Below are 25,343 nucleotides of genomic sequence, written 5' to 3' on the forward strand. Positions count from 1 at the left end.
GTACATCATCGTACATCGCATTCCAGAACATCGGGCCCAGGATTTAACCATCCCAAGCAACCAAAAGTTTGGATAAAAGGGCTTGTTTTGGCTTAATCAGATCACTTTTTAAGTAATTAACCGAACTTCACAGTTTACATAAAGTTCGTTTAGGTTTCTAGGAGAATGATATTTTTTCAAGTAAGAAAGAAGTTCAATTCAAAATTGTACTGAACTTTCTAGTTGTTGACAAGTTCACGAGTCACTCTTTCGAGAATCAAATTCCGTGGTGTTCTCTCAACGAAAAAGTTTCACAGAAACTAGATTTATACCAAAAGTGATCTTATGAGTTCGCTGCTTATGTGTAATCCGAACTATTGGTTGCTTGGGTTGAGGTACTCCCGCGGTAATTCGAACGCTTTTCTGCCCATTATATGTGTAATACAGTAGAATCCTACCATAAAAATAGCTTTATAGAAGCTTACACAACTGCACCGGCATCTGGAGGCGGTGAAGTGCGTGGGCTATCGCTTCCCAGCTTATTTGTTGAACACTTTCTTCCAGAAGTGACAACCGCGTAGTAACAGATGCCACTCCTTTTATGCTCGATTGCCACCTCAGCTGTCTAAACGACTGATTGGATAGCGTCCAGAGTAGATTTATCTTTCCTGAATCCAAACTGGTTGTTAGACAGGCCGTCCGTACCTTCCGATTATGGTGCTAGCCTGTTGAGGAACAAACTCTTCAACAACATGGCCGTCGTGTATAGTAGACAGATAGCGCTATACGCTGACTGGTCACCTGGTGGTTTCCCCTCCAGCAGCAGCAATCCTTAATTAAGTAAATAGCGGTATTTTGGTGCAAGAGGCAAAATATATATTTCCTCAGTGCAATGTTTATTTAAATTTGAAATATCAAAGCGAAAAATGTTAAAGCGTTTTATAGCAATGTCTATAATTGGTTCTAAAAAGGAAGTCATACTCAATCATCGAATAAAAGAATCTAAACGAATAGTTGAGTTTATCCTACGATTACGTTTATTTACTCGCCTAGCACCGTAAAGAATTCTATTTAAACTGTGATTTTATGGCTTTCTCAGTCTAGGGAAATCAAAACGGAAAATTTTGTTTTCCCCTTTTTAAAGGGCAAAACAAAACTTTCCGTTTTGATTTCCCTAGACTGAGAAAGCCATAAAATCACAGTTAAAATCATTCCAGTCGAGTATCCTAGATTCTATTTAAATATATGAGTTGAATACTCCGAAAAATCACACCATTCTCAGCAGATGCACCAATCCAACCACCAGTATCAAGTGATACCATGCGGACAATCTTTTCGCACTAGAAGACAACATTGAGGGGGTAAGAACTTCTTTGACCAATCCTTCATAAGGGATATGAGGAACCATTCGAACCAGATCATTTGGATCGCAACAATAGGTGAATCCCGCCGTGAAATTATTGTAGTCCTGTTCAGTCCAGCCATATCGCTCACAAACATTAGTGCACAACAGCTCGTCTGGTTTTTTAGTTTCGTAAGGGTTATTCAATGTTACGAAAGCTATTCCGGCGTTTTTGCTTGGGGATTTGAGGATCTTCCACATCCACAATGGCACATCCAGTCCGGCCGCCGACAACGAAATGGCTATTGATTGATTTGCGTCGTTTGGCAGAGACAACACGCCAAACGATCCTTGAATCACCAGCACATCCTCTTGAAGCAACGACGCAACGATCCTGACCCGTTGCTCGATATTGTTCCAATTACCTTCATTAATTACCTGAACGAAAACCGTAAAATTAGTTACGTATATTAAAGTAAGTTATCTGAACACTTGCATTCCATTGGGGTATTGCATTCGTATAGAAGAACGTTGCATGTTTCCAGGTTTGAAAGATTCCGTCACCTCGTGGGGTTAGATGGCCTCTGTTCAGGAAAGTTTTCCCTGGTTCTATGTACTTTTCAGCTTGCGCCTTGGAACCCAATAAGGCTTCAAATCGTTCAAATTGTGTTGTTTGAGTGTACAAAGCGTCAGCATCGATTTTGTTGCCTATTCCATCAGGTCTCCATGTCTGGTAAGCATCAGCTACCACGGCGTCTGAAAGAAAGTGACAGGTAATAAGAGATGCGGTTTGTGGATAAGCCCGAAGTGGAAATATGTTCGAGATTTCTTACTTGCTATAGCTGCACCCGGTAGTATGTGCCTGGTATACAAAACTGATGATCTATCTGCATCGAAACAGCTATCAATGTAAGTAATAAATCCACCAGTTCCGGCGTTGAAACCCAGTTTGTTAAGAACACCTCGATTATTTGCACATGGTTCAACATTGGGGGCACATTCTCCGTCTACAGAGTCCTTGCATTTAAGATCTTTGGCACTGATTGCTGTTGTCGCCCCTTCCACCAGAAATTCCTGTCCTTTAGAACAAGTCTTAACATTGAGCGGCTTATTAGTCTGTTCCAGAACATTGTTTGCCCCTGAACAGAGAAGGGCTGTTTCCTCGGAGGTTGTGTTCCATTTCAACACCAATGCACTGGGATACCACAGATGGTATGATTTACCGTCATGTCTCAAATAAACCGGTTCGTTTTGTGGCAGATCTTTTGTTGGGTTCACCGAGCACCTTGGAGTCTGAAAATAAGTATTATATTTATAAACAATAGTACAATGATGTCGGTCACATAAATAGCACAGTAAAGCACAAATCACATACAAATGGAACTGATATCAAAAAATAAAAGAAATAATACTCGAGGCTTTCTCGCTTTCAGGCGATTTCTATATTGATAAATCCTATCTGCTTCTCAAGATTTAAAAGGAGCAAAACTATTAACTGCCCATTGAATGGATGCAGTAGTTACGATACCTACTGCGAGAAAGAAGCCAGACACTCGCTACTACATTCAAAGACATTTGGTTCATCCATAGATACTACGTCCACACATCCAGGGAAATGTGTATTGAATAAACATTCTAAAACTTCTTCATCAGAAGAAATAATGTCACTTTTATGTAATCGAACTCTGTTCACTTGGAAATCCTTAGATTCTGCAAGGATTTTTTCCAGCCGACTGACTTCACTCAAACTGGAAAATATTTTTTTCCGGCCGGGTCGTTCAGCAGATCGAAGAGTCTTGTAAGCATTGCAATGCTAATGCATTGCTGTATGCGACTTGAATGACTCTGATCCAGCTGAACGACGTCTGTTCCAACTCCTTCTACATTGTTTCCTGAGTCTAATCAGATCGGAATTTCACCATGGGATACCTCTTATAATCTTCACAGATCACAGAGGACATGCTTCATCAAAAGCTTCCATAATGTAGGATGTTTTAGTATCAATGGCATCATCCACATCACTGCGGAACACGTTTTTTGTCTCAGGAACCAAAAAACCTCTACTTACTTAATCAAGGGTTGCTGAATCCATTGTCGTTTTCAAAAATATCATAGCACATCTAGCTTTTGAGATATTGGCTGTTGAAAATGCACAATTTGACTATATCGGCTCCAATTTATTTGCAATTTATTTGCTAAATTTGTCACTGAATTCAAACTTCATGTTAACGAAGTTCTTAAAAATTTCGATTTTAAAAAGTTATTTTTTGCAATTCCGTTGCAAATCAATCAACTTTTCATTGAGAAGTTGATCATCATAACGGCCTACTTTTCCTACCGAAAGAAACAGTGCTGAAACGTGCTACTTTTCAGCACTCTTTTCGGTGCTGAAAAGTAGCAATTTTCAGTATTGTTTTGGTAGGCGTCAACCGAATAGCCCAGTCTCTTCATGCCATGCTTATTCTGCGCGGCGTGTGAGTCGAGACGAGTCGTGCTCACCTAGAGTGGCTTGAGGCGACTTATGTTAATCAAATGGAAGCGAGTCGACACCTCACCGACTCGTCTCGCACAGAATAAGCACAATAGGGTAACGACTGTTTATTTCGTTCTTAATCGCTAACAGTTGGCGCCAGCGGCAAAAAGTACAGGCAACAACCTTTCGATCATTCAGTTTCTTTCACCGGCCGGCGAGCGACGACACTGTTGTTTGTATTCCTCCCACTGATCACGCTACGCTGGATTCTCAAATTTCTCAAACTTTCAACACAAGTGCATGGAAGAATGGTAGTCGAGAACTGTCAAAAAGTATGGAAAATAATGAAAAACGTAAATTACTTTCAATTTGGAAACTGGATCAAAAAAGTAGAGATTAGAAATCAAGTGTAAAGTGAATACATAACTTTTTGTGTTTAGTTCATCTTCCGTAGAGCTTTCTTTGCTTCAGGATTTCGTTTTTACTACCACTGAAAAAGAGCCATCTATTGCCTTTTCAGGTTAGAATATCGCCCTATTGCATCAGATTCTGTCGTATAGCGAGGTGGCAATTCTTGACTCGAGTGAAGTAACTTTCCATTAGGTTTACAAGGCGAGTCCTTCACTAGAATCTACATCCGTTGTGCGATCTGATTCCGACACAGGTTGGCAACTGACGTGGAATCAGATCGTCCAGCATTAGTAGTCAGCAACTGTCTGTGCTTTCTTACCTGTTCATTCTTCCAATAGGGAATATAGATCTGCATGACACCGATAGGAGCGAGAAAATTTGTGACATTCATGGGTACTACTGTATCACAGCCTACGTTATTGAAAAATACTAAATTGAAAAAAAAAAAAATAGAGTGCGCATCGTACTTTCGTGCTGTGCGTACACGAATTCTCTCTGCTCTTGGAAGTTTTCTTAAAAACTACCTAAAGCAATAAATCAGTACTTTTCAGTGCTAAAATTAAAAACGATACTTTTCAGTGCTACTAAAACAGTACTTTTCAGTACTACTTTTTCTACTATTGATCCCTTTACGATCCTTGTTTGGACCCGTGCCTTCGATTTTTCGTTGGACCCGTTGGCGAAAGCTAGCGGTGGTAATCCTTCTTGGACACCGTCTTGGGGAAAAAAAAACCTCTCGAAGGTCACGTCTTCTTATTCACTAAACATGGTTGCAACAACAAATAAAAGGAAGGGTGAATCTCTGCATTCACAACTGCCTTCCAAAAAAGTGGGATTTAAAACTGTCACTAAACGTGGCAAGAATGGAAGAAAGGACGTTTCTCCGGAATGCGAACTTTCTTCCAAGGGTGAAATGAATAATTGTATTGAAATGAGCAATCAGTTCGATGCTCTAGACAAATTTTCCGAACACCAAATCGAAGCAGCCTTTAGCCCAGGCTCTTTGATTCAAGTGAGGAAGCAAAGAGTGCCGCCTATCGTGGTCAGTTGTTCCGAATTTGCGGGATTTAGGCAGGAGATCTTGAACTCCATTAGGGGAATCAAGGTTTCCTTCCAAATCGCAAAGAAAGGAGACTGTCGCGTTTTGCCGGAAACTCTTAAAGATCGTGAACTTCTTCTCAAACATCTTGAAGAGAAGAAGCACAATTTTTTTACTTGTGACGACAAAACTGAACGTTTGTTCAAAGTTGTCTTGAAAGGTATCTCAAGTGACTATAAATCACCTGAAGAGATCAAAAATGGAATAAATGATATACTTGGATTTTCCCCAGTCCAAGTAATCATTATGAAAAAGAGAACCCAATCTGGCATTGTTCGGAAAGGGCTTTCTCAAGAATATTATTTAGTTCACTTTAACAAAATAGAACTAAATAATATTAAAGCTTTAGAAAAAGCAAAACTTTTGTTTGATGTCCGTGTGACATGGGAACATTTCCAGAAACCTGGAGGAAATTACCAGAACCCCACTCAGTGCCGTCGGTGCCAAAAGTGGGGTCATGGTACAAAAAATTGTCGCATGGATGCTAAATGCATGATTTGCGGAGGTTCTTCTCACGCTAAGGACGTCTGTCCAGTGAAGGAAGATACCACCAAATTCATATGCTGTAATTGCGGGGCTAACCATAAGTTCAATTTTTGGAATTGTCCTTCACGCAAAAGGGTCATTGAGGCTCGTGCCAGGCAGATGAAAGATAATATCCGTTACGATGACGGTCGTTTCCGGAATTTGCCTGGTAGAGTATCGAACAATGCTCATTTTTCAGTTAACGATCGCTTGATCATGAATCATACCCATCAAGAAGATCATAATCATGCTCATTCACAAACTAATTTTAATCCGTCGGGTAGCCGTTCGAATCTTTCAATTTCGAATGTATCTACCCACGGTAAATCCTTTGCCGATATCGTAGCAGGAAATTCGAACTCCTCCCCTGTTCGATCCATGGGTACCCATTCTACTTGTTTCAAATCAAATGGAAAAAATCCTACCGCCACAGGTAACTCCGCTTCTTCGTCTACCGGAAATTCTAATGGGAAATCACATGACATGTCTGCCTCTGATTTTAATTTTCTAACTGAACACTTGAATCTAATGATTGATGCAATGTTCAAAGCCACCACTATGACTGAAGCAGTCCAAGTAGGTGTAAAATTTACAAATCAAATTGTTATTGGATTACGTTTTTCTAATGGATCCAAATAATAATTTAAATATTTTAAACTGGAATGCTCGTTCTCTGAATGGTAAAGAGGACGAGCTGTTTAATTTTCTTACGGTTAATAACGTGCATATAGCAGTTATTACCGAAACGTATTTAAAACCTGGATCTAAACTCAAAACAGATCCTAACTTTTTTGTTTATCGTAATGATCGCCTTGATGGGGCATGTGGGGGAGTTGCAATCTGTGTGGTGCACACTTACCACATATGAAAGTGTAGCAACAGCTTAAAGATTAGGCTGCGTACATCAAGTCGATAACCAGTCGACATCCCTAACTGAACTCAGCGGCAATGCGTTTCCGTCAACGACAGAGTGCATAACCATCACTCACCACCTTTTGGATTCGTAACGTTGAGAAGGTAAGACGTGTTTTCGGTGATCGTCCCGAGGCCATGTTGCTGGCTGATTCCTAGTATAGCAGAAATCCACACAATCATCATTCATAGGCGTATAAAAAATCAACTGTTTTCATCATTTGAAACTAAAGTTTTTGAAACTTTAGGTGTTTCTGTTGAAACACAGTTTGGTAAATATACTTTCATAGCTGCCTATTTGCCTTTTCAATGCTCTGAACAGCAAGTTAATTTGCTCCAAACTGACTTGCGTAAACTGACTCGCAATAAGTCAAAAAAATTTGTCATTGGTGACTTTAATGCCAAACATCGGTCATGGAATAATTCTTAAAGTAATTCCAACGGCAGAATTTTATTTGATGAGTGCTCTTCAGGATATTTCTCAATTCAATACCCTGATAGCCCCACATGATTTTCCTCTTCTAGAAATCCATCTACGATTGATTTGGTCTTAACCGACTCTAGTCATCTTTGTAGCCAACTAATTACTCATGCTGATTTTGATTCTGATCATGTCCCTGTTACATTTCAAATATCCCAAGAAGCGATTCTCAATCCTATCAGCTCCACTTTCAATTATTTACGAGCCGACTGGAATATATATAAAACGTATGTTGACTCTAATCTTGATGTTAACATTTCTTTAGAAACTAAACTTGATATTGACAATGCTCTTGAAACTTTAACAAATTCCATTGTTGAAGCCCGGAGCATTGCAATTCCAAAATGTGAAGTAAAATTTGAATCCGTGATTATAGACGATGATCTTAAACTCTTGATCCGTCTTAAAAACGTGAGGAGAAGACAATTTCAACGCACTCGCGATCCTGCTATGAAAATTATATGGCAGGATTTGCAGAAAGAAATCAAGAAACGTTTTGCTCAATTAAGAAACAAAAATTTTGAAAATAAAATTTCTCAATTGGACGCTGGCTCTAAGCCCTTTTGGAAATTATCTAAATTCTTGAAAAAACCTCAGAAGCCAATACCGGCATTGAAAGAGGAAAACAAATTATTACTAATTGCGAAAAAGCTCAAAAACTTGCTATGCAGTTTGAAAGTGCGCACAATTTTAATTTAGGACTTACTAGTCCAATTGAAAATGAAGTTACTCAGGAGTTCGAAAATATTCTCAATCAAGAGAACGTTTTCGAAAATGCCTGGGAGACTGATTTGGAAGAAGTGAGAACTATTATTAAAAAATTCAAAAATATGAAAGCTCCTGGCGATGATGGAATTTTCTACATCCTCATCAAGAAACTTCCAGAAAGTAGCTTATCATTTTTAGTTGATATATTTAACAAATGTTTTCAATTAGCATATTTTCCTGACAAATGGAAAAATGCTAAGGTTGTTCCAATTTTAAAACCAGACAAAAATCCTGCAGAAGCTTCTAGCTATCGTCCAATCAGTTTGCTTTACTCCATCAGTAAACTTTTTGAAAAGGTTATTTTGAACAGAATGATGGCCCACATCAACGAAAATTCAATTTTTGCCAATGAACAGTTCGGATTCCGCCATGGACATTCGACCACTCATCAACTTTACGTGTAACAAATTTGATCCGTTCCAACAAATCTGAAGGCTATTCTACTGGTCTTGCTCTTCTGGACATAGAAAAAGCATTCGACAGTGTTTGGCATGAAGGTTTGATTGTAAAATTAAAAAACTTTAATTTTACAACATACATTGTTAGAATAATTCAAAGTTATCTGTCAAATCGTACACTTCAGGTTAATTATCAGAACTCTAGATCTGAAAGACTTCCTGTAAGAGCTGGTGTTCCTCAAGGCAGCATTTTGGGACCTGAGTTACCTCAGGGATGTCAAAAATCTTTGTTTGCGGATGACACAGGCCTCTCCGCCAAAGGACGAAGCCTGCGTGTCATCTGTAGTCGATTGCAAAAAAGTTTGGATATTTTTTCTTCATACTTGCAAAAATGGAAGATTTCTCCTAATGCTTCCAAAACTCAACTAATAATATTCCCACATAAACCAAAAGCTCTTTATTTGAAACCTTCAAGTAGACATGTTGTCACGATGAGAGGGGTTCCAATGAATTGGTCAGATGAAGTTAAGTATCTAGGGCTCATGCTAGATAAGAATTTAACTTTCAAAAATCACATTGAGGGTATTCAAGCCAAATGTAATAAATATGTAAAATGTCTCTATCCCTTATTAATAGAAAATCAAAACTTTGTCTTAAGAACAAGCTTTTGATATTCAAACAAATTTTCAGGCCAGCCATGTTGTATGCTGTACCAATATGGACTAGCTGTTGTAATACCAGGAAGAAAGCTCTGCAGAGAATTCAAAATAAAATTTTGAAAATGATTCTGAGACTTCCTCCCTGGTATAGTACCAATGAGTTACATAGAATATCCAATGTTGAAACATTGGAACAAATGTCAAATAAAAAAATAAATAATTTCAGGCAAAAATCGTTACAATCTTCTATTGCCACGATTAATGCGTTATATGATTAGGTTAAGTTAGGTTAAGTATATTAAAAACGTTTTTTTTTCTCTTATAAGCAGGTGAAATCAACTCACCTGTAAAAAAACTGAACTGCTACGGCAAATGAAATGTAATATGTTGTTAACAAAATGTTAATTAAATCTTAAATTTGTTTTACCAAATTAGGATGATAGTGTTGTCTAATAACACAGAACACCTAGATATAAGAAATGAATGTAATGTTTGGAATGATACTAATAAAGAAATTAAAAAAAAAAAACTAAATTGAAACTACGCATGGCTGTATGCCCAAGTGGGTTCTCTTGAAATGTTTCTTTGTGCTTTTAGAGTTCATCCAGTTGAAACGGATTTTTTCCAAATAGCATAAAATGTTGTATGCAATTCGTTGCAAAACTCGATTTTTTCAGCACTCGTTGTATTTATCCAATTTGGCGGGCCTCATTTTGCAACTTGTTGAATAAATAACTATTTTGATGTTTTAGATAAGTAATGTATTTTCACCAAATTATATCGGAAAGTAAAAAAATAAATTTAATGGCATGCTTGGTGAATTAAATCAAAAAAAAACATTTTTGGTTTATCAAACTTAAAATTTTATGCAAACGTCAATGAAACTAATGTTTCATACAACTTTGGTGACCAGTAGCTAAAAATTGTGACGTGCAGGAACATTCCTGAGAATAACATTAGATTATGCAACCCCAAATGTACAAAAGACACATAATTGGATCCTTTAGACACGCAAAAATGTCATTTTTGTTACACTGTGTAATGATTCCTCATCTGAAACATGCCAATTCGTCAACTCGTGACTGATTCTGTTCCAGCAGAGACATAACGCTAACACTTCTTCTCTAGTAGATACCATGAATGTTGGGCAATTGCCTATATTAAGCATTCCAACATCTGTACTTCTTAAGAATCCCATCAGACTGGAGCCTCTTAAATTAATATCTGAGCTGCCCAGATGATTTGATGAGCATTGGCATCACTGCGCACAATCTGCGGAAGGCCTTTTTCTACACAGTGTACGACAACACATTTGAAATCATCCGTTGGGGATGGCTCATCAACCAGAGTAGCATCGATTGCTTTATTAACGAGAACGCATGCATGAGGCATTACACGCGTGTTCGCTATTTCATGTTTACCGAAAGTAGTAGGAAAGTAAGGTTCTTCAACTAGCGCCACTTGGACTGTGCATTTTGCATGAGTCTGTACATATTGATCGTTGTTGTTCTTCCATGCTAAAGATTGATCGGAGCAATCCTATCAGGTACCATATATCAGAAGGCCGGCTCCAGAGGCACGTTCCCCGCCATTTGAGAGATTTGTGCCTTCACCATATTTGAGCCTATTTCATCATCTACCCGATGGGAGAGGAAAGGGAAGGGAGAGATGGGAAAAAATAGGAGTAGGTCCCTTAAAGAGGGAAAATTGCATAAGCGAATTGAGAGCATGTAGCTCCATACCACAATGGGTTCCAACAGCGCTCTAAAAAGGGCACGGCACTGCAAAACGCATGAGCGTAAAGCGAGCCTATAGCTCATTACCACAGCGAGTTAAGAATAACAGAATGTCCTGAAGATTCAGTTTCACTTAATATATGTTAACCAAGTAATTGGAATCGCAATTACGCGAAGATTGGATAGTTACATAACAGATGATAAGCCATGTGATAGTTGAGTCGGCAGTGGTCAGTCAAGGTTGTAACCAAGAGACTGCAATTCTGCTTTGACAGATTTGTTAAATACTTAGCCACCTTTGGGATGACTCAGTAATGTACAATTTTGTTTGACGACTTACTTACTTACTTATTTACTTACTTATTTGGCTTTACATCAATTATCTTGATAAAGCCTCGCCAACAATATTTCGCCAATTCCCTCGGTTCATGGCCGCTTCTCTCCATCCTCGACTGTGACCCACGCTCTCCAGGTCCTGGTGTACCTGGTCAATCCACCTAGCTCGCTGCGCCCCACGCCTTCTTGTTCCGACCGGATTCGTGGCGAACACCATCTTTACAGGGTTGTTGTCCGGCATTCTTGCAACATGCCCTGCCCAGCGTATCCTTCCAGCTTTAGCTATCTTCACGATACTGGGTTCGCCGTAGAGTTGAGCGAGCTCGTAGTTCATCCTTCGCCGCCACACGCCGTTCTCCTGCACGCCGCCGAAGATCGTCCTTAGCACTCGGCGTTCGAAAACCCCAAGAGCTTGCAAGTCCTCCTCGAGCATAGTCCACGCTTCATGCCCATAGAGGACTACCGGTCTTATGAGCGTTTTGTACATCGTGCATTTGGTGCGGGGGTGAATCTTTCTTGACCGCAGTTTCTTCTGGAGCCCATAGTAGGCACGACTCCCGCTGATGATGCGCCTTCGTATTTCCCGACTAACATTGTTGTCAGCCGTCAACAAGGATCCGAGGTAGACGAACTCGTCCACCACCTCGAAGGTATCCCCGTCTATCGTAACACTGCTTCCTAGGCGGGTCCTGTCGCGCTCAGTTCCGCCAACCAGCATGTACTTTGTTTTCGACGCATTCACCATTAGCCCGACTCTTGTTGCTTCGCGTTTCAGGCGGGTGAACAAATCTGCCACCGTTTCAAATTTTCTCCCAATAATATCCATGTCGTCCGCGAAGCAAACAAATTGTCCGGATCTCGTGAAAATCGTGCCTCGACTGTTAAGTCCGGCTCTCCGCATGACACCTTCAAGCGCAATATTGAATAACAGGCACGAAAGTCCGTCGCCCTGTCGTAGTCACCGCCGAGACTCGAACGAACTGGAGTGTTCGCCCGAGATCTTCACGCAGTTTTGCACACCGTCCATCGTTGCTCTGATCAATCTTGTGAGCTTCCCGGGAAAGCTGTTCTCGTCCATGATTTTCCATAGCTCTATGCGGTCGATACTATCGTATGCCGCCTTGAAATCGATGAACAAATGGTGCGTAGGGACCTGGTACTCACGGCATTTCTGGAGGATTTGCCGCACGGAAAAGATCTGGTCCGTTGTCGAGCGGCCGTCGATGAAACCTGCTTGATAACTTCCCACGAACTCGTTTGCTATAGGTGATAGACGACGGAAGAGAATCTGGGATAGCACTTTATAGGCGGCGTTTAGGATGGTGATTGCACGATAATTTTCACACTCCAGTTTGTCGCCCTTTTTGCAGATAGGGCATATAACGCCTTGCTTCCACTCCTCCGGTAGCTGTTCCGTTTCCCAGATTCTGACTATCAGCCGATGCAGACAAGCGGCCAACCTGTCCGGGCCCATCTTGATGAGTTCGGCTCCGATACCATCCTTGCCAGCAGCTTTGTTGTTCTTGAGCTGTTGAATGGCATCCTTAACTTCCCCCATCGTGGGAGCTGGTTGATTTCCGCTGTCCGCTGTGCTGACGTAGCCATCGCCTTCGCTGTCCTGACCTTCTGTGCCTGTGTTCTCGGCCACCACCCGATCACGCGCCTTTGCATATCACCCATCACTATAAAAGCTGTTCCCAGCTCGCGTGTGTTGCCGCAGCTCTGGTAGATGGTATGATTACCTCTAAACGTTCGCACCAATGCTCCTGTCCAGCACACCTCCTGCAGCGCTACGATGTCGAAACCGCGGGTCTTCAGTACATCGGAGAGTATGCGAGTACTTCCAATGAAGTTGAGAGATTTGCAGTTCCACGTACCGAGCTTCCAATCGCTAGTCCATTTTCGTCGCTGTGGTCTTTGCCGATTGTTCCGGTCCGTATTCTCTCGTTGACGTTCCTGTGCTGATGTGTTTTTACGGCTGGCTTGCAGGGCCTGACACCCAACCCCCTAGATTTCCGGAGGACCATTCCCCCTAAATGTTCGGAGGGCCATAGTGCGCAGTTTAGCTTAGAGTCCTTCTCTGGCACTCGGACGATGATCAGCCGCCCCTGACATGGGGAACAGACGCTGTTGTGAGCCACTCCTAACGTGGAGTACAGACGCTCCAGGTTTGCAAAGGCAAAAGCAAAAGCAAACCCCCCCTTCCCTGTCAGCATACGACCAAAGTTCCCACCGGGGGTTGGTTACCCGATCTTCCCCTAGGTTACTCGTACCCCGGCCAGTACCACGAGGAGGTAGGGATAGGAGTTGCTGGGCAAGAGGCTAAGGACCGCACAAAGGGGTCTATTTTATTCCTGCAGGTACGCGAGGTACCAATGGTACGCCATGCCCAGCCATTTACCGCGCCAATTGTTTGACGACATGACTCAAAATTATTCCAATATTGCTGGTGCTGAGTTGCCGCCCAAGAATTTCTGAAGCTTCACCCAGCACTTCGAAATTGGAATAGCTGCCTGAGATCCAATGAAGTCATGCGATGCTCCATTCACATTGGTCCCAAAGCCATATCTAGGAAGACAAAAATGATTGCGCCTAAACCGTCAATCTTAGATATATGGTGTCTTCGGCATAGTTTCTTCATATTTTTCAGACATTTTTTTCAGAGATGTGAAATTAGGGTGGCCCACATAGTTTACGAGATCAGCACATAAACTTTTTTGCTGACGCATTTAGGACTACACAATGTTCTACAATGTTTTAGAACAACCGATTTGGAGCAACTTTGCCGAAGAACCCAAATTTCTATCTTCTATGGTTCGTGAGTTATGATTTTTTTAACAAAAAAATTAGGGTGGTACTGAAAAATCGTTTTTATCTTGATAACTTTTTATACGATAATTTCTCGCGAAAACTTTGTTCTGAGCACTTTTAGAACTTTTGATTGTGCAACTTTTTGCCGAAAAAACTTTTGTTCTATCTCTTATGGTTACAGAGTAATCAGAAATTTTCTTCGAAAAAATTTTGAAAATAATATGTTTTTTAACCGAAAATTGTCCATAACATGAAACATATTCGAGATAGGTCTTTGGTGCCTTCAGCAAAAATGTGCAAAATTGAAAGTTCTGAAAGTACTTCATACAAACTATTCATAGAAAATCAATGCTTTAAGATATATTCACCATAAACCGAATTTTATATGATAAAGAAAGCGAAAAAAGAGATATTTGCTGGAACAACTGGAATAACTGTATGTAAAATCATTTAAAATTGGAAATATATGTAATGAAATAAGATCAATCACAGTAAGCGAAATCTTAGGAGTTAGGGAAAGTTAGTTGCTGAAGCAGTTTTAAGGGGGCAGCATGATTTCAGAATTTTCAAAAGCAGTTTTTTCGTTCAAAATCAAGAATTTTTTTTTTAGGAAAATGTGTTCACTGTATTCTATCCTCCAATCGAAACACAGTGAACAAATTTTAATCGAATAATTTTTGTTTTCGAACAGAAAAACTGCTTTTGAAGTTTCAATGATGACGATGATTACGATGATGGCGCGTTGAACGTTAACAGTGATCAAAGGAACATTAATCCATGAACGAAGTCTTGTTATTTCTCGCGACATAATGTTTGTCCCGCTAACCTATGCCGTGGTTGGTTATAAATTGCTACCGCTTCGGCTTACTAAGCAGAAGGTCATGCGTTCAATACCGGTCCCGTTTATTATATTATCAACCCAAAAGGATAACAAAACGTATACTTTGAAGAATTCCTTCAAATTACCAAAACCTTACTTCCCGTGATATCCTCCCATTGAAATATAGAAGTATCTGCAATTGTTCTATCTGGGCTTCCAACTTATCCCATTCAATTCAATCAAATCCAATAAATCTGCCACAACGAATTAGTCAGGGCAGCATTCGCCTGTTGAAGAATGTATGAATCTTGAATTTGAACCAGATATAAATCCCAAATACTTGTCTAAGGTAACGAACCAGAAGGTGGGTCTTGATCACTCGAAAACTGCTTCAGCAAATAATTTTCTTCTTTTCAACTCCTCAGATTCCGCTTACTATGATCGATATCAATACATGATAATTCAATTTTAAATGACTTTACATACAGTTATTTCGATTGTTCTAGCAAATATCTCTTTGTTCGCTTTCTTCACCATATAAAATTCAATTTATGGTGAATATATCTTAAAGCGTTGATTTTCTATGAATATTTTGTATGAAGTACTTTCAGAACTTTCAATTTTGCACATTTTTGCTGAAGGCACCAAAGAGCTATCTCGAGTATTTTTCAAGTTATGAACAATTTTCGGTTAAAAAACATATTATTTTCAAAATTTTATCAATCTTTTCAAACAAAAAACGTCCTCACAGTTTTTACACCATAAACAGAATTAAAAGATAATCTTTCTAATGCCGACAAAAGATTGAAAATCCGTTTGCGCCTTTCGGAGATATCGGCATTTGAAAACAACATTTTTTTCGAAGAAAATTTCTGTTAACTCTGTAACCATAAGAGATAGAACAAAAGTTTTTTCGACAAAAAGTTGCGCATTTAAAAGTTCCAAAAGTGCTCGGAACAAAGTTTTTGCGAGAAATTATCGTATAAAAAGTTATCAAGAAAAACCCGATTTTTCAGTACCACCCTAACTTTTTTGTTAAAAAAAATCATAACTCACGAACCATAGGAGATAGAAATTTGAGTTCTTCGGCAAAGTTGCTCCAAATCGGTTGTTCTAAAACATTGTAGAACATTGTGTAGTCCTAAATGCGTCAGCAAAAAAGTTTATGTGCTGATCTCGTAAACCATGTGGGCCACCCTAATTTCACATCTCTGTGAAAAATGTCTGAAAAATATGGAGAAACTTTGCCAAAGACACCGTATATCTAAAATTGACGGTTTAGGCACAATCATTTTTGTCTTCCTAGATATGGCTTTGGGACTAATGTGCAATGGATGAATAGCAAGGACCCATATAAGTTTCACAGAGTTCACTGAATTCAGTTCCTCAAATTGAGTTCGACGTGCTATAACAAGCTTAGACTTGAGTTGGCCGAAGCAAGAGCTTCAAAAGCAGCCTGACTATCTGACATATTCCATTACAAATAGCCAGACGTCAACTCCTCCCGCGAAGGGAGTTGTGAGGAACAAAGTGACAAGCAATTGTGGGATTCACTCGAAACAAGGACGATTGTGTCCCAATTCACCGGAAGTGGAAACATTCAAATCACTAGGATTTCCAATGGACGGAGAGAATTTATATAATTTGGTCACAACCAATTCCCAGTTTGTGGAGTATAATAAATGCAAAGTCTGCATGTGATTCCGCGATATTTTGGATTCGGCCGATGAAGTGTTGAAATGGATGATGGTGCTATGCCACCCGGGAAGTGTTTTGTAGAAAATTGATAGTTTGCCTGGTGATACCGTGTAGTGCAGTGAACCTTTGTGAGAAGATGCTTCTAAACATTCAAGTGATAGGAACAAAAAGTTAGCTAGTACCTAAGCGTGAGAAAATTGATTTTCTTCATTGTGTCGGGGAATAGAGATAGAAGAATTTTGACAGAATCTGTGTGAGACGCGTGGTCATAATGACTGATTACTTGTACGACAAAGATGAAGGGAGCAAAAAAAAACCAGCAATTAAATTGTCGTTTTTATCGTGAAAAGTTTTCTTGGCCGTGTTTAGTTTCGCTTGTACTTATCAGAATTTTTCAGCTCTCGGCTGATGAAAACAGTGAAAAATTACAACATAGGTTGGCATGGCAAGTTTTTCTTGGCCGAATTGTCTGAAACTGCAATAAGAAGCAATTTCAAAAAACCCCACTGTCGAGGTGAATCAAAAGTCCCGAGAATAGGATCCAGCTCCCTATATGCTCCGATGTCGGCGAGGAAGAGTAAGCAACCAGCATTGATTGCGATCATTTTACAGCTTGGATTTGTTCTGGTGAGTTCGTTCCTGCTTCATCTGTAGTTATCTCTTTTGCCCTCCACAAACAAGTCCACGAGTCTCCTTAGTTTTTCGTTACACGAAGGTAATACAAACTCGCCATAAAAAAAACTTGTCATCTACCTTTCATACAAAATAGTTTTACAAACTACAGTTAGTTCTATATTCTTTATATTTTACACAATTAAGTGCAGTTGAATTATATAAACAGTTCCACTACGTTTGAAAATCTTAGTTAAAGTCATGACATATTATCACAAATAATGTCTTTTTATTAATATCTCTGACTACTGCGGGAGAGAGGTCAGAATGAGTTTTCTTCTCGTTTCAGAGAGCGAGTAATGGCGCTTTAGCCTAGGCTTTATAGCTAGGACATGAGGAAAAAATACCCGTGTCCCATCCCAGGAAACGGAAAAGGACTAGAAACGGAGTGCGCATCAACATTCTTAGCGAAGCCACTCCCAACGATTTTGTCTTTATCTCTGTATTGAAACGGTTGGTACGGTTGTCCCCGTTCCTTCCTCAAACATTTGAAAATTTTCGTCAATCATATTATTTATACGTGAATAATCTGATTGCCGTAAATTTTTGAACTACCTTAAACCCGAAGTCTGCACAGTGGGCCTGGCCATTTTAATATCTGTATAATATTTCAGATATGCTACAAATATTAATACTGACAAGAAAGTACCAGAAGATGTTCTAGTATTTCCAGGATGCTTTTCATTATTGGCTGTGCAAGCACTTAGAATAGAATAGAATAGAATAGAATAGAATAAATGCAAAGTCTACATGTCTGCAATGCTCATATAGAGATGTAGCGATGATCAGATAATGATTCATCATCTGATACATGCCAATTCGTCAACTCGTGACTGATTCTGTTCAAGCAGAGCATTATGTCTAACACTTCCTCTCTAGCAGATACCATGAAGGTTGGGCGATTCCCTAAAATAAGTAATCCAAGATTTGAACTACTTAAGCACTCCATCAAACTGGAGCTTCTCAAATTGATATCTGAGCTGCTCCAGATGATGTGATGAGTATCAGCATCACTGCCCACAATCAGCAGAAGGCCTTTTCATAGGCAGTGAACGACAACTCGTTTGAAATCATCCATTGGGGATGGTTCATCATGTGGTAAATACACCACAAAACGAAAGATGTATTTCCTATTGAGGTCACCAACAGAAATATCAATTGTGACAGCACATACATCTCAGAAATGAGTGTAGCAACGTCAGCGCTATTTACGAGCACGCATGCACGAAGTATGGCACGCGAGTTTGCCATTTCATGTTTCTGTAAGTAACAAAAACTGGGTCCCCAAGGTAACCTAGATAAAAGTTCACAAAAGTAAGGTTTTTGCGCCATTGGAACTGTACCATTTGCATGAGTCTACAAAGATTGATCGTTGCTGATGTTCTATGCTGAAGATTGGTCTAACTAAGCTATCCTAACCGTAGCCACTACCCAAACTAGGCTGGATTAAGCTTTTCGTAATCTCAGAACGAAAAAGACCAGCAGCGAAAAAATCAGTTCGGTATCTCTTAAAAGTCGCCAAAGGCGAAAAGCACAGAATACACTGTATAATACGAATAATGCGAAACCATAGAGGTGAAAATTTAAACTAAATTACAACGTATTAATAATCCCACCCTTATTTAGCCTCAGGCTTGAGACTGAAGAAGGACAGCCGCTATCTTAGAGAATCTTAGAAATTTTTCAATTTGTTAACAATTGTGTACAATGAGGATCCCTATGTGATTTCGGATCTCTTCATGACTAGGACAAAATCGATGATTATATAGACCGCAACCACTTCCTATCAGGAATTATTCTTAGGATTTGAACGTAGACATTTTTGACTCCACTTTCTCCATTGTGTCTTTCGTAGTGAAGTCTCAAGCCTGTAAAAAAATCAAACGACGATGCAATGCGCCATTGTAAGAAAGTAGAGAGTATGTAAAATCGAAAACTTAGCTATGCCCTTAGCGGCAGCTACTAGAATCCGGGAAAAAGTCTCTACATTTCTTGTGTTCAAAGTACGTGATAACACAATCAATTACAAAATTAGAAGTCAAGTCTCCATAACTCGATATTCCGTATCTCCATATCGAGTTATACTGCCATGAGTCGGAAGTCAGTCTTTCTTGCATTTTCATCAAAAGTCAGATGATATTAGTGTTCAACAACATGATTTTCCCAAAATAATTTTTATGATAAATGTGAAAATGCAGAGGTATACTCGGCCTCTAGATGCAATGGTTGTCTAACTAACATTTCTTCGCTTCCTCGGTGACCGTTGGCACCGTTACTGACTGTGGTGCCTTGCATTAACAAGCAGCCGTCAGTAAATAGTTTCACCTTGAAACGATGTATAACCCTTGTCATTAAGGTGAAACATCTCGGAATTCAAAGATGGTCGTCACCATGGCCGACTTGTGACCAAGGATGGAAAATAATCGTCTCTAGCGACAAACAACACGGTATTCAAACGGTCCAAGAGGGCCGTGGCTCTTGCAGCAGCATGATTTGAAAACCTCACCACGCGCGCATTGTACTGACATAAGGAGCATCCGAAACAATGTTTGTCGTAGGACAAAGAGTTTATCGGATGTTGTTACCAGGGATGCCACATACACAGATTTATCTGTAATTACACAGATTTTTTTCTGTTCTTGCCTACAGATAGGGGTCATGCACAAATTACGTCACGCTCCGAGGGGGGGGGGTCAAGCCAAGCGTGACAAGCCTTACAAAAATTTCGGAGGACTCGTACAAAAAACGTGACAAAGGGGTCAAAAAAGTTGAAATTTAGCGTGACATAATTTGTGTACCATCCCATATCTGTGATCACAGATCACAGATTTTTAAGGTTTCAAGGTATTTCACGAGTTAAGGACACGGTTTTGGAAGATTTAAATCAGAAATACTATTAGTTTCCCTAAAAACTTAAGAATTTTAATTTTTTAGAAACAATAATTATGCATCTCAATTTCACATCTAGAAGAATAAGTCCAAATTATTTTTTTTTTGACATGCCAAGAACAGCCGAAATATGTTTGCAAAGGTTCTTTCTGATCAAAAACATTAAAAATTTGAATTTTTTGCATCACAGATTTTTACCAAGATTTTTGGGGCTTGACTTAAGGTGAAACAGTTTTGAATCAACTTCTAAGATTGCACTAAAACTTTAAAGGTACAAATCTCGCGAATAAAGCATCCAACAACTGTGCACTTTTTATTTTGGCTTTGTGCACTAGCAGAAAGCTTAAAATAAGAAGATCAGTTTCTCCAACTATTTCTCTAGTTTAGTGCCTTTGAAAACGTGAGTAGGGACACAAGTCGGCCATTGTGCCAGCCATCTCTGGATTCTGAGATGTTTCACCTTAAGATAAAAAAGGTTTTTTCAGCCAAAAACACAGATGAGAATTGGAAAAAATGTGGCAACACTGGTTGTTACAAGTAGCGATCAACTTGAATCATGGCGCATTCGCGCTATTATTTTTCTTTAAAACCATTCCCGAATGATTTTAGAATCACAAACAATACATTCGAAGGGAAATCAACAGATAACAATGGAACAATCCTCAGAATGATAAAACTATGGCTCGCGAAAACTTAATCGCTAGCCCACACACAGATCGATGCATTATTCGCGGAGCGTAGTTTGTTCTGATATCTTAACGACAAAAGGTTAATCGTTGTTGCTATGATCGCACGATAAAGAACAACCGCGATGCATCGTGGATTTTGTCACTCGCGTTTTCAAAGGCACAAAACTGGAGAAATAGTAGCAAACATTCCTGATCTTCTTATTTTAAGCTTTCTACTAGTGCACAAAGCCAAAATAAAAAGTACACTGTCGTTGGATGCTTCTTTCGCGAGATTAGTGCCTTTGAAGTTCCAGTGCAATCTTAGAAGTTAGGTTCCAAACTGTTTCACCTTCAGGTTGTACTAGATAGCAATTGAGTAGTTTGGATTGAGAGTGTGAATGTGACAGTATAGCAAGGAGTGCGGTTCAGAGGGAGATTCATTGAATGTTGATTCTGTAGAGTGGAAACCGGAAGTAACAGCATAGAGTATCGAGCTCTAAAAGATTATAGAACGCGTAACTGTGCATCTGGAAATAGAGGAACACCACACTGACTTTTAAATTTAGAGCTTGCAGATTGTGCACATTGATAATGGTTACCTTATACAAGCCCCATTTATTGTATCTTTGTGCAACTTCGATTGTTCTGGTCAATCACGAAATCACAACTTCGATTTGTACAGTCTTCTATGCTCTATGCGTATGCTCATACTAACAATTACCTGCTATTAGCATTCCCAGCACTGAGTTGCAATGTTTCAATTGGTTTCATAACACTTATCACAAAACAAACAACTCACGTTTTCTTACTGTGAATTACTCACACAGAAAGTGATTCTATAGACAAACAGACGTAACATTGAAGACATTTTCATCGACCGCTAATTTAACGATCATTTCAGATTTGCTATGTTTTAAACCTAACACCCAGAGGTGCGCGCATCAAGCATTTCGTGCAACCAGATGATGATGGTGTACACTGGGCGATTGATTGTAACGGAATTTGATCTAAGTGTTACGTCTATTTATCTGTGGTGATTCTATGATTTCATCTGGGCTCATCATCACATAATCATATCAAGGTCCCGTGACCAAAATCCGTAACCTAACTGAGAGAATCGTCTCCCACCAACTTACCGAATCCGAAAGTTCTGCTTGGCACTCCTGAATGGCGTTTTTCTTGCTTTGGTTGGAACTGGCCAGCGCAATGGTCGTTATCATGAAGGCAAAAAGTGCCACACTCAGAAAGGTCACCAGTTTGTTGTTTAAGATAACATCTATTGGCAGCAGGTATAATGAAAAGAAAACGTAATAAAAGCACTTGGTTGAAAGTAATTGCCAATCGGAACCACCATGATTTATTTTCTTTGTTTTTACTGTATCTGATCAAATTGATACCAGTCGATTTCTACCGATGCTCTCCGGTGTTGATTCGTGTTCAATTAAAAGGAACATGATCTCGGATTATTTCATTCATTCTGCACAATCGGATTAACTCACCCCTGCATTGCCTAATTGATTCACTAGCCGCCATATTGAACTAGTTTATTTTTGTTCGATTTATAAATTAAATTATATTCCTTGCTATGAACTCAAAATGTGCTCCCACACCGTAGTATCATATTCGTGACAACTGACTGCGGATCTAACCCGAATTGCCTTATCAAAAGCCCATTTGATTGCCTTTTAGTGCCGATAAGAGCGCATATACTTTTTAGATAATAGATCTGTGAAGCACTTTTTTTATTTTAGCCGATAACCGCTTATCTTCATGACGACATATGGCGAATCTGTCTTCTGACAGGCTATGTTTCCGTTCATAACTTGATGCATAGGCAATAATAATGGTTATTATCTAAGTAGCTGTGCGGTACACAACATCAGCAAACATTTTTTAAGACATTTCTCATTTATATTTAAAAAAGAATCACGAAGACCATCTTCTGCGAAATTTGACCATTATTAATGGTATGTTGTTCACAAAGACGAACAGACGTAACATTAAGCTTGTAGAAGGCGCTAGTGTGAAACGTCAAAGACGAAGGAAAACTATGCAATGAGGTTTGTATGACATGTTGCTTTGAAAGATGGAATTTCGGTGCACTTCCTTGATTAAACTTTTTTCTTGCTTGAAATTTTTTAAATGGAAGTAATGAGCAATATTACAAAGTTGGCAATCATGCCCGCCGTTTGGTTGTGGTGGAAGCTCGATAACCAAAACAAAACATGTTCCTAAAGACAAAGTCCTACCAATTTTGTCTGTCACGTGGCTATGAATGACATTTCTCTATGCCAAAATGCTGTCAGATCACAAAATTGCACTTTGTCGTCACACTTCTAAGTATCACACCTTTAAAGGGTGCTGTTCGATTTGATGTGAACAGTGCAATAACATAAGCAATTTGAAATGATTTTTCAATTTCGATAGTGTTTAAACGTCTTTATTACGTTATTTTAGTACTGTGCTGTTAACAATATTTTATTTCCTGTTTGGTAATCTCATTTATGTAAGACTTGATTAACTTTCAAATCTCTTGGGATATCCGCAATAGCATCTTTCAAGTTTTCCACCGTACAGCAGTAAGTGTATCCACGGGTAAAATCCTTAAACCTCTCTTCACTCCAGCCGTACTTTGCACAGACATCTTCACACAGAAATTCATCGACCGCTATGTTAGTTCGGAACGGATCGTTATTGGTGACGAATGCGATACCAGCACTTGTAATGGGCGATACGATTATCTTCCAATACCACTTCGGAGCTCGAATGCCGCCAGCCTCAAGTGTTATCGGTACCAATTGACCATCGACATGGGGCAACGACATAATATCGTGCACTCCATCATACACAACTACGTCCTCCTGTAGCTGGGCTGCTTTAGCACGAGACAAATTTTCAACTACTAACCAATTACCAGCGTTGACAACCTGTTGAGTGAATTTTCTGCTGAGTATTCATTGAAATGAAATATAGGTAGAACACAGACAAACAGACGTAATACTGAAGAAAATTACCGTCGACCACACTTTAAAAGATCAATTCAAATTTCCTATGTTGCATATCTCACAAGCAGAGCAGAGTTTTCCATCGTGTTTAAAGGTCCAAATGCAATAAGGGGTCATGCACAAATTACATCACGTTTTTATGGGGGGAGGGGGTCAAGCCAAGCGTGACAATCCTTACAAAAGTTTCGGAGGACTTATACAAAAAGTGTGACAAAGGGGAAAAGAGGTCGAAAAACTTGAAATTTAACATAATTTGTGTACCATCCCTAATAGCGGAACGGCAACGAACGCAGAACCGGTTCGGTCATAATGAATCAGATGATCTCGAACCGGTTCTGCTTTCCTTGGCCGTTCCGCTATCAATGCGTTTGGGCCTCAACGTTCTACACTAGCGCCTTCTGTTGGCCTTGTTCCATACAACCGCATTTGTAACGTGACGTGAAGCATCCATTAGCCTACTAATTCGTCTTATTTTCCTAATAGAGCTATTATACTGCATTTTAGCTGTACAATAGCACTATATTAGAACGAAGGGTGAATTAAAGTACTATTTGGATACTTAGGGATGATGGTGTAAAATAGACAACGGATTTTTAATGAAATTGTTCTAAGTATTACGTCTGTTTCTCTGTGGGCTAATTGTTCATACATACCTGCCATTGCGGAGCAACGTTCACATAGAAGAAGGTCGCCCATTGCCAAGATCTGTAAATGCCATCCGCATCGGGAGCCAGATGTCCACGAGCCATATAGTATGATCCACCCGAGATGAACTTTTTGGCTTGTTCTTCAGAGCCTAACAACTCGGTTAATCTAGTCAACTGAGCTTGCTGAGTGTAAGAAGTAGCCGGGTTCACATGAGAGGATGTTCCAGCAACTTTGAATGACGGTCGATAAGATTCTTTGATAGAATCTGCAAGGATTTTATCATTTATAGATCTAGATCTATTGAAATTCCATATAACCTACGTGCAATCGCCTTTCCAGGAATGATATGCCTCGTATAGATGACCGATGCTTGTGGCCTATCGTAACACGACTCAATGTATGTCAGAAATCCTACATCCTCAACATTAAACCCTAACTTCAACAATGTTCCGCTGGTTCCACACTTTTCTCCAGCTTCCTCGGCCTCTCCAGTCATTCTACCAGAACATTGCAGTTCTGACGAGTTCACCGTTGTTCCTTCTACTAGAAAATCCTGTCCTGATACGCATGTTAACGATGTTGTATTGTTGTTTGCTGAAGAACATCACTGATTAGATTTTGATTGTGAATTGATCAATCAATGGGAACTCTCCCGTCAGACAATTCTACAACTCGAGATAAACCTACCATTCACAAAGTTTACTTTGGCACAAGCAACTATCGTGCTTTCCTGTTCTTCCCAGGTGAGCTCCGGTCCATCCGGTGCCCACAGCTTACCATCCTTGATGAACAGTGGCTCCAACGGTGCTAAATGGCACTGAAGATTCACGTGGCATTCTTTGAATATTTATGAAACAAAATTATTAAAATCTGGCGAAAGAGGATTGCACAACAATTGTCTTACTTGAATGACCTAACTGTATCAGCGAGAACAGTAAAACTAACACTAGTGTATTAATTAGCAGCATTGCGATCAGGTGTATGTCAACTGCAATGAATGCACAATTATTCCA

The 25,343-nt window shown here is 39.6% G+C and overlaps 2 protein-coding genes across 2 annotated transcripts; both read right to left on the bottom strand.

The window, feature by feature from the left end:
- Positions 1-993: 993 nt before the first annotated feature.
- On the bottom strand, positions 994-22,339 carry LOC5571179. The gene is made up of 5 exons (XM_021850342.1): positions 22,177-22,339; positions 21,814-21,953; positions 2,155-2,614; positions 1,818-2,077; positions 994-1,759 (listed from the first exon to the last, which is right to left on the bottom strand). The coding sequence occupies exons 1-5, from the start codon at positions 22,208-22,210 to the stop codon at positions 1,247-1,249; spliced, it is 1,407 nt and encodes a 468-aa protein (XP_021706034.1). The 5' UTR covers positions 22,211-22,339; the 3' UTR covers positions 994-1,246.
- Positions 22,340-23,087: 748 nt separating this feature from the next.
- Positions 23,088-25,343, bottom strand: LOC5571180. Its single transcript, XM_001653428.2, has 5 exons — positions 25,235-25,343; positions 25,018-25,167; positions 24,652-24,924; positions 24,336-24,595; positions 23,088-23,604 (listed from the first exon to the last, which is right to left on the bottom strand). Exons 1-5 carry the CDS (start codon positions 25,296-25,298, stop codon positions 23,176-23,178), a joined length of 1,176 nt encoding a protein of 391 aa, XP_001653478.2. The 5' UTR covers positions 25,299-25,343; the 3' UTR covers positions 23,088-23,175.

Source organism: Aedes aegypti, chromosome 3, assembly GCF_002204515.2.
Source record: "Aedes aegypti strain LVP_AGWG chromosome 3, AaegL5.0 Primary Assembly, whole genome shotgun sequence".
In the NCBI taxonomy this organism is placed as follows: Eukaryota; Metazoa; Arthropoda; class Insecta; order Diptera; family Culicidae; genus Aedes; species Aedes aegypti.

Coding starts and splice junctions, on each gene's coding strand:
- LOC5571179 (XM_021850342.1), bottom strand. CDS start 22,210: ATGGCGGCTAGTGAATCAATTAGGCAATGCAGGG. Junction 2,078..2,154: donor ACCGGGTGCAGCTATAGCAA/GTAAGAAATCTC, acceptor ACTTTCTTTCAG/ACGCCGTGGTAGCTGATGCT. Junction 1,760..1,817: donor ATGCAATACCCCAATGGAAT/GCAAGTGTTCAG, acceptor GTTTTCGTTCAG/GTAATTAATGAAGGTAATTG.
- LOC5571180 (XM_001653428.2), bottom strand. CDS start 25,298: ATGCTGCTAATTAATACACTAGTGTTAGTTTTACTGTTCTCGCTGATA. Junction 24,925..25,017: donor CAAAGTAAACTTTGTGAATG/GTAGGTTTATCT, acceptor GATGTTCTTCAG/CAAACAACAATACAACATCG. Junction 24,596..24,651: donor TCCTGGAAAGGCGATTGCAC/GTAGGTTATATG, acceptor AAATCCTTGCAG/ATTCTATCAAAGAATCTTAT.